The sequence below is a fragment of the Natator depressus genome, chromosome 20 (genome assembly GCF_965152275.1).
Source record: "Natator depressus isolate rNatDep1 chromosome 20, rNatDep2.hap1, whole genome shotgun sequence".
NCBI classification, from domain to species: domain Eukaryota; kingdom Metazoa; phylum Chordata; order Testudines; family Cheloniidae; genus Natator; species Natator depressus.
In genome coordinates this window covers 25,487,011-25,496,582 of record NC_134253.1, presented here as the reverse complement: position 1 = coordinate 25,496,582, position 9,572 = coordinate 25,487,011, and the positions used below count along the sequence as shown (strand labels likewise).

At 62.5% G+C, this 9,572-nt stretch overlaps 1 protein-coding gene across 1 annotated transcript; it reads right to left on the bottom strand.

Moving 5' to 3' along the window:
- Positions 1-777: 777 nt before the first annotated feature.
- Positions 778-8,060, bottom strand: LOC141975166 (afadin- and alpha-actinin-binding protein-like). Its single transcript, XM_074935367.1, is given in 12 exon segments — positions 778-791; positions 1,270-1,387; positions 1,882-1,917; positions 1,920-2,055; positions 3,027-3,172; positions 3,713-3,839; positions 3,919-4,057; positions 4,840-4,915; positions 5,405-5,558; positions 6,310-6,420; positions 7,122-7,313; positions 7,902-8,060. Coding segments are annotated over 10 exon segments (1,275 nt in total). The 3' UTR covers positions 778-791; positions 1,270-1,387; position 1,882.
- Positions 8,061-9,572: the final 1,512 nt, after the last annotated feature.

Below are 9,572 nucleotides of genomic sequence, written 5' to 3'. Positions count from 1 at the left end.
TGGGGGTCTGTGGGGAGATCAGGGTGAGAGATTCAGAATCATGTTCTACTAGGTCCCCGATTGCATTTTCTTTCCCGTACGCATGGGGACATCGAGAAGGTCCCAAACACAGTGCAGGAGTCACAGCAGCTGCTGTGAACGCCTGAATCCTACCGGTGGGTGTAGTTGCTAAAGAACTCCCCTCTCTACCCCCTCCCCCCCGCACCCAACTTCCAGCTTCTCCCGGGTTCCCACCTCCACCAGCCATCTAAAATCCTCGGCGGCTGCTTCCCCAATCCTTGGCACAGGTCCTGGTCCTGGTCCCTCTAGCATTTTGCAGCCAGCCTTTTGTGTATGTCCTTCCCCTTCCTCAACGAGTCCCTGTGCTGGGCCCTGGGGTGCCCTCATTGCCTGCTTTCCAGCCAACCTGTGTGCCGCTCGTGACCCTCCAGGGCTGTTCTAAGTCCCCAGCCCCATAGCTGCAGCAGCCCATGCTCTGTCGATGGTTAGATCAGTTGCAGTTGTATGGGAGGTAGCTCAGTCTGGCTGCAGGGATGCAGCTGGCCATAGCAGTTGGGATTTACTAGGTTATGCCTGATCCACCTCACAGAGCAGGCCTTCCCATGCTACCCCATACCCGTTATCCGGGATGAGCTTCAGCACCCTGAGCAGCTCCGCTGTGCTGGGCGTGACGGGACTGGGGGCGAGGTGCCTGCTTCTGACCAGCGCCACTGGGGTGTTGGCCTTCGGGTAGGGGGTGTAGGTGGGTTTGTTCCATTTCTTTGGCTGGGGGAGAATCTCCTGTTCCACAGCTGAGGAGGAAGGGGAAGGGAGGTTAGAGGCAGCCATGGGGCTAGGACTCAGACTGGCCGGGGAGGGGAGGGGGTGAAAAGGGAGGGCAGCAGACACACAGCGCTCACACGCAGGAGAGTAGATACAGCCAATGCTGGGTGCGTGAGGGCCGTTGGTCAAGACTGCCTGGAGGAGGAGTCCAGACCCTCTGCACCAGCTCTGCTTCCAGTCGGGCGCCCTAGAGCTTCAGGGCATGGTCTGAGCCAGGGGCAAGCAGCAGGGTTCACACCTTCCGCATGCAATGCAAGCAGTGAGCCCACCCGCAGTCCCTGCCCATGGCAAGGGAGCGGTGATGCTGGTAAACGGTGCAGAGATCCCACCACAGGGCCATAGAGCCTCTCCCAGAGCCCCCTTGGGAGCCTGCAGAGCCTTTCCCAGCGGTGGTGGGAATCCGCATGCCTCGTCGGGAAGCCTGTTTACTGGTCCGGCCCTGCTCACCTTGGGCGGCGAGTGGGGCCGATTGCCTCTGCCCGGGGTCTCTGGGTCCCAGCCCCGCCACTGTGCTCAGGAAGTGCTGCTTCAGGAGGAGGGCTCGTTCCTCCTCAAACTGCTTCCTCTTGCAGGAGAGGGAAAGAGGAGAAATAAGGCGCCAGGATGCCGGGTGAGGGAAGGTCCCCATGGACGGCTCCTTCCAACCCCCTCCCCCTCTCCCTACTCCAGCGACTTTTCAATGGGCTTCCCTGGGTACTCCGGCATGCCTGCCACCCGGCCCTTGCCCCGGCATCTCTCTGCACCAGCGACCCTTGGGCCTGCCGGTGGCTAAAGGGTCGGGGCCTTCTGAATGCCATGGAGAACCAAAGATACAGGCCCCGCCCACCCACAAAATGACCCCCCAGAGCCAGCAATCCAGAAGCCAACTCAGGGAGGAGGATGCTGTTCAGCGAGCGATCCCCACCCTTCGGCCCCTCCGGAGGAGACCCTGGGGTCCGGCCATGCAAGGCAGAGGAAGGCCTAGCTTGCCATCCCAATAGATGCACAGGATGTGGTCCCTAAAGAGTTAAACGTGAGCCCCCATGGCTTGGCATGGAAGAGGAAGCAGAGGCTAGCTACCTCATGCCCCAGGCGGATGGCAGCTTCTGTGAAGTTCTTGCGCTCCTCCTCGAAGGCTCGCTTCTGCTGCTGGAACGCCTCCTGCTCCTCCTGCAGCCGCTGCTGCTCCTCCAGGAAGTAGGAGCCCCTCAGGCTGGCCGGCAGCTCGCTGTTGGCAGCTGCAATCAGTTGCTCCTGGGAGGAGGATGGGGAGAGAAGCCAGGGGCCTGAAGAGGCAGCAATCCCCTGGAGGTGTGGCTTGTGGGGAATCAAACCCACCACCTTCAGGTCGCACAGCACCAGCCGCTGCTGCGGCAGGTGGGGGTGAGCTCGGAGTTGGAGCGACAACTACAAAGAGCCCAGACAAGCTGGGAAGCAGCTGCCCAAACGTGGTGGATTTGAAATCTGGGTTTTCTTGCTCCGGCCTGCGAGCTGGGGGCTCCACAGGGACGCCGGCGTCGGCCATCGGCGCAGTCAGCAGACGGACAGCCCCCCCCGGAGTAAGGTGGGGTAAATTGTACAGCCCCGTCTTAGGGAGCAGCCTGTTTTGTCCTCTCTCCGGCTTTGGGCTGGTGTGTTAACACAGGCCATGGGACTTCCCTGAATTCGTTCCCGTGTGAACTAGAACCGAAATGTCCCATTGCCAGTGATGGAGAGTCACCCCCAGCCCTTGGTAAGTTGTGCCAGTGGTTAACGAATTCCCTTCTTCGTTAAAATGTACGCCTTATTTCTAGTCTGAACTGATCTAGCTTCATCTTCCAGCCATTGGCTCGTTAGACCTTTGCCTGGTAGACTGACGAGCACGTGTAGGAACTTCCAGTCTGTGACCAAGCCCCCCCCCCCCCCCCCGGCTTTGTTAAGCACCCAGAGTCGCTCTCTGTAAGGCAGGTTTTCCAATTTCTTAATCCTTCTCGTTGCTCTTCTCTGACCTCTCTCCTGTTTACACCATCCTTCTGGAAGGGTGGGCACCAGATCCAGACCCAGGATCCCAGCAGCAGGTAGGTGGGATGAGCTCCAGGGCCACGGGCGTTGAGCCGGATGGTTCGGCCGCTCAGCCGATGCCATGGGATGCGCCCATCTCTTGATTGTGGCTCCGGAACCTGGGTCCCACCTGCGGGGTATGTGGGCAGGGGAGGGCAGGGAGTTCCCCCTACAAGGGTGCTCACCTGGAAACATCGCTGCTGAAAGGCAATCAGCTGCTGGCTGTCCTCGATCTCCGCCTTCAGCTTCATGATCTCCTTGTCGTGGTCCGTCACGCTGATCACATGGTCCCCGCCCTCGGCCTCGCACCCCTGGGAGCCGGCGGCCAGTGCTGGAAGGATGGAGCAAGGACAGCTGAGCTCCGGAAGGTGGAACTGGGGGGTGGGGTGGGGGGGGTGTTTCTGGGCTCTCAGAGGGGAGCCAGGGCACGGCTGCTTGGGGGGAGATTCTTCCCCCTTCCCACAGTAGGGCTGATCGAACAGGCAGGGCAAGCCCCCCTTCTTGGCCCAGCGAGGAGGAGAGTGGAGTTGGGGAGGGGACCATTGGTGGAGACACCCTGAGGTGAATCCCCCTCGGCGTAGGGACTGAGGGGTCTCTCTAGGGCAGGGACAGAGGAGAGGATGTGAGGAGGGGTGAAGGTCTAGGGCAGGATTTGGGGACAGCAGCCAGTGGGGCGTGAACGGTTTGGGCTCCCTCTCCAAAGGGATTGGGGGGTTCCTCTGGGGCACATTTGGGGAGGGCAGGGGGATGGGCCTGGGGAGACGGGGCCATGGGGTAACAGACGCCCAGCCTGGCACATCGTGAGGTCACTGCCCCGGGGGGGAGGGCTGCCCCAGATGAGATCACAGCTGGGGGGCAGGGAGGGTCATACCCTGACTGCCCAGACTTTCCACAGGACTCTTGAAGCTGCGCCATTGGTCCCGGATGCTGCACGTCAGCTGCGTCGCGTTGGACGAACGGGTCCCCTCCGGCGCAGGCTCCGGCTCCGCTTCGCCTCCCTGCACGGGGCAGCAGGGCGGGATGAGCGGCCAGGGAAGCAGCACCCCCCGCCAGCGGCCCCCGGAGGGCAGCGCTCACCTGGGCAGCCCCCAGCAGGCCCCCTGTGTCCTGGCGCAACTGGTCCAGCAGCCGCTTCAGCTCCGTGTTCTCCAGCATCAGCTCCTGCAGCTGCTTCTCCTGGGCCGCCAGCAGGGAGCGGAACATCGCCTCCTCCTTCCTGCCGGGGCGGGGAGCTACCCACTGAGCCCCCCAGCGTCCCCCGGAGCCCCACCCCAGTACCCACCCACCCCCAGCGTGCCCCAGAGCCCCCCCAGCCCAGCACTCAACCACCCTCAGCGTCCCCCAGAGCCCCAAACCAGCACCCACCCACCCTCAGCGTCCACCAGCGCCCCACAGCACCCGCCCACCCTCAGCATCCCCCAGCCCAGCACCCGCCCACTCCGTCTGCCCCCCCCAGTGATCCACTCACCAAGACACCCCCATGGTCCCACCAGCACCCCACCCCTGCCCAGCCTCCCCAGTGACCCACGCACCGAGACACCCCGATGATCCCGCCAGTGCCCCCCCAGCGCCTCACCGTATCACCTGCCCAGCATTCACCCACCCCAACTGCTCCCAGTGACCCCCAGCACCTGCCCACCAAGACATCCCTACTGCCCCCATTCACCCAGACCTTCCCATCCTCCTCCACTGGCCTCCCTCAGCCAGAGCCCCCACAGGACCCTCTCCCCAGGGCCCCACCTTCCTATGGCCCATCATCCGGTCGGACCCCCACCCCACAACTGCCTACACACCCATTATCCTTCCTGAGCCACCACCGAGGGGAACTCCCCCCACACACACACAGCCTCCCCCCACCGCAGGGTTCAGACCCAGCCATGCGACCCCACCCACAGGCACATGCCAGCTGCCCTTGTCTGCCATGGCCAGGGGGCCGCCTCTGCCCAGCCCAGCGCCCAGAACTCCAGGTGCCCAGCACGGACAGGCCTCGTCTCTTACTTGCCGAGTGACTTCCCGGTTTTCCAGGTTGCCCTTCTGCCGTCCACCCGGCCCAGGTTATTGAGAATCTCCATGGCTGGGGGGGGAGCAAGGACTCTCAGAACGACAGCCCCTAACGAGCTAACCCCCCCACCGCTCTAACCACGAGGCCCCTCCCTGAGCCAGGGACATAACTCAGGCGTCCTGACTCCCAGCCCCTTGCTCTAACCACTGGGCCCCACTCACTTGACAGTGCTAGGGATAGAACCCAGGAGTCCTGGCCCTGTAACGTCCCCTTCTCTAGCTACTGTACAGCGCTACCGCCCCTGAACTTTAGCTTTGTGCTGAAATCTTGTGCCTCTACCAGAAAGATCCCCAGAGCCCTCCGTGGGGACCAGTCACCCACCATTGAAATGCAGCCGCCTCTGGGGCAGAGCAGGGCAGCTGTTTACCCGCCACAGAGAACGCAGCAAGTGGAGAAGCCTGAATCTGATGGGAACTGCAGCAGGGAGCGGGTATGTAGGGAGGCAGAAGGTAGATCCACAGAGGTCACCCCCACCCACCCCGGCACTCCCCACTCACTCACCCGTGCGCCTGTCCCTCTTGTCCGTCAGCTGCTGGCTCATCTTCTCCTTCAGCCGGCTCAGCTCCTGCTCCTTCCTCTTCAACTCGTGGCGGTGTTGTGCCCCACGGCTGGCGAGGGTGGTCAGGAGCTTCACCACCTGCTGGGCACCCCAAGGCTGCCCCCTCCCGTCACTATAACCTCTGCCCCGAGGGGCACAAGAACCAGCCCAATGCGTGGCTTGGCTCAACCGTAGATGGCCCCCCCCCCTCAGTCATCTACATTGGGGATCTCAGCACCGCGCTTCCTTCTGGATCACAGATGGCTGCTGGCCAGTGCTTCAGCCATGCCCTGGGTGGGTGGGTGTTGGGGGTGTCCCTGGGTAGAGAGGGGTGCTGGGTGGGCAGCCAGTGCAGGGGGTAGCGCTCCAAGGCATGCAAGGGGGTGATGCCCTGGCACCTGCACACGCCCCTTTGTCCTCAATGGCTTTGCCCCACTCAAACCCAGCCTCCGATCAGGATCACTGAAGTGCCTTCAGGACCCTCCAGCAGCACAATGGCTTGTTGTGGATCACTAGCCTGTGGAACTTCCTGCCACAGGAAGCCGTTGAGGCCGAGAACTCAGCCAGATTCCAAGCGGGATACGGATACCAACCGCCAGAGTTGTAAGAGTTAATGCCCAGAGCCAGTGTCCATTAGGGGTCAGGATGGGACTCCATGCGGGGAGCAGATGATCCCTAACTGCATCTGTGACGTTTCTACCCCCCACCACCCACCCGCCCGAAGCCTTTGGGGCTGACTCTGTCAGAAATGGGAGTCAGGTCCGATCCAGTGTGGCAGTTCCTATGCACCCCTTCCACCGGGGTCTGGCACGTCGCTGTGGGATGGGGCAGCCGGGTGGGAAGATCCCCCCGTCCCGCGCCCCCTCACCTCGTCCTTCTCTCCTTTCAGCAAGGCCAGCAGCTCTTTGTTCTTGCTCTGCAGCTGCTGCTCCTTGTTCTGCACAGCCGCGATCTCTCTCTCGCAGGCCTCCACTTGCGCCTGGCATGGGAAAAGAGACGGTGGACGCAGGGCTGGCAGCTCCCGCAAGCACCACTCCCGGGAGACTGTCAGAAGTTAGCAAGCCCGCCGGGGCCCTGTCCGATCCCCCAGAGGGGCAGGAGGCAGGGGAGCCACCTCCATAAGCGCCCTGGGGCAGCATCTAGCTCGCCTCGCAGGGCGGAATCCGTCTGGGCAGAGCGCTCGGAGTATCACCGATTCTAACAGCGAGGCGTCCTCCCCTTCCCTTGGGAAACGATCCCTTAGCTCAGCTGGGACCGTCCCCCATCCCCCAACCCCTCAAGTTCCCCCTTCATTCAGCTCCAAGTCTTTGCCCCACTCCGACACGCTCCTCTCCTGCCGGCCGTCAGCCTGTGGAACTCTCCGCCACAGGAAAGTAGCGTGGCTGGACCCACGGCGATGCAAGCTAAGAGAGGGGTGGCCCAACCGCAAGGCTCAGGACACACGGCGACGACCACCGCAGGGCGGGGGTCCCACTGCCACCAAAAACCTGCACCGGGCTGTTGGTGGGTGATTGCCCAAGGCAATTTGTGCCCTCAGCTGAACCCTCTGGTGTCTGCCGCTGCCGGAGATAGGGCACAAGACTTGGCTTGTCTCCTTCGTCCAGGGCACTCTGAGCCCGATGGACCCTTTCTCCGAGCCGGTGCAAACCACAGCCCCTCCCCCGGCTCCCCAGCACCCACCTTGAGCTTGCTCTGCCGGCCCCTCAGGTAGCCCAGCTCACCGGCTCGCCTCAGCTCCTCGGCCTCCATGGCGCCCAGCTTGGCCGAGGCTTCCCGGTAGAGCCGCAGCAGGGCGTAGGTGCCGTTCACCAGGGCCCGGAGGTCAAAGCCTCCCTCCACATAGAGCGGGGCCAGCCCCAGCACCCTCACCTCCTGCAGGGGCAGATGGGCCAGACCGGGGGACTGGAGGTCATGGCAGGGCAGGGTTTGGATCCCAATTAGCCCCGCCCTTCCCCACTCATGACCCGCCTCCCCAATTAGCCCCACCCATTCCTGCTCAGCCCCATCCCCTGCCATGTCCCCAATTAGCTCCCTCATGCCCCCACCACCTCCCCGATTACCCCAAGTCCTGTCCAGTGCACCCCGTTTCCTCCGCCCCCTGCCCAGTTGTAGCTCCTCCCCATTAGCTCCACCCCTCTCCCCCACCTTCTGTCCCCTTAGCTCCAGCCCCTGGCCAATTTGACTTGACCCAGCTCCCCATGCTGCGGGTCCCCAGAGATCTGTAAAAAGAAGGGTTGGATTTCAGGGCCCAGCCAGCTGCAGCCTGGCTGTTGGCAGGGGAATCCCCCTGGGGCTGGAGAGGTGCCTTTTCTTTGTCCCGGGAAATTCACGATGAGCGTGGGATCCCTCCATGGAACCAGCGAGGAGGGTTAACGGGGCCCACCACAGTCAGGGCGGGAACCAGCCCGTTGCCCTGGGCATATTAACCCCTCCCTGCCTGGCACCCGGGACGCCACCTGCCTCGTTGAGGTACGAGATGCAGTGATCAATGTTCGTGCTCCAGCAGAAGGCCCCGCTCAGCTCACTGGCCCCCTCCAGCAGCTCCAGGGGGCCATCGGGGTCGGTCAGGCTGGTCGCCACCAGTGAAGAGATGCCTGGCTCGGGGATGTACTTGGCCATTACACCCCTGGTCTCTGCAGTGGGGAAAAGAGACTGTGAAATCTGGGCACCAGCAGGGCAGACCAGGGTGAAGGAGCTAGCCCAAGAGGTCAGAGTCAGTCAGGGACATAGCTGGGAATAGAACCCAGGAGTCCTGGCTTCCAGCCCCACCCCCACTCTAATCATTACACCCCACACTCCTCCCAGAGCTGGAAATAGAACCCAGGAGTCCTATAGATCCAGGAGTCCTGGCTGCCAGCCCTGCACTGGATCACACTGTTTAGACAAGCAGAGCTAACCACGCAAGAACCCCACTCTAATCACTGCCCCACGCTGCCCCACAGGGCTTGGCTCTCAGATATGGAACCAGGTGCTCCTACCTAACCACTCCCTGCTCTGAGTCAGGGCCAGGAACTACCCAGATCCCTGCGGGCACCTGACCCTACATCTGCCAAAATGTTTGGCCCAAGTTCCCAAGGGTGCGGGGTGCAGTGGTTAGAGCAGGGGGGCTGGAAGCAAGGACTCCTGGGTTCTATTCCAGCTCTGGGAGGAGAGTGGGGTCTAGAGGGAGCGGGACAGGTGGGTCAGGACTCCTGGGTTCTATTCCTGTCTTGGGATGAGGTAGGGTTCAGGGTCTAATGAGGAAGGGAAGAGGGTTAGAGAAGCAGGTTTGGGAGTCAGGACCCCGGAATTCTGTTCCCAGCTCTAACTTGGAGCCTGGGTCCCATCCTGTCCCCCCCCCTTTGTGCCTCAGTTTCCCTTTCCAGTAAAGAAGGGGCAACACCAACTTACCAGCTTCACAGAGGGGAGGGGCCCACGAGGCTTCAAAGCACTTTAATGTGAGAAAATGCACCCCGGGGTCCTTAGCCCCAAAGCCAGATCGTGGCCCTGGCAGTTACCCGGCGATGGCTCGGCCTCCTGTGCCGAGGGGCACCCCGAGTTCTCCAGAGCTCCCCGCTGCAGACAAATGGGAACTGAGAGGAAACGGGGAGAAGCTCAAAAATCTTCCCAGATTGGCAGGAAAAATGGGGGCTCAGGCTCCTGCACCCCTCGACCTTCCTACCCACTGGTGATGCCCCCACAGGGCTCCTGGCCCTCCAGGAGCTCAGAGCCCAGGGACTCCTACTGCCAGACATTGCAGTACAACCCGAGAGCTGGCCCCCACTGAACGCAGCCCACGCACGCAGACCCTCACAATCCAGACCCCAACCCACCACCTTCAGCCCCATCCCCCCACAATCCAGACCTCAACCCAGCACTTCCAACTCACCTCCAGCCCAAATCCCCCCAACGCCCCACCATCCAGACCCCAGCCCCAGCCCCCTCAATCCCAGCCCCCCATAATCCTGACCCCAACCCAGCACCTCCAACCCCCACCTCCAGCCCAATTCTCCTCAGCCCCCCACCATCCAGACCCCACAATCCCAGGCCCCACCTCCCCACCACCCTCAATCCCCTCCCCACACAATCCAGACCTCCCGTCAATCCCAGCCACCCAACTCCAGCTCAATTCTCCCAGCCCCCCACAATCCA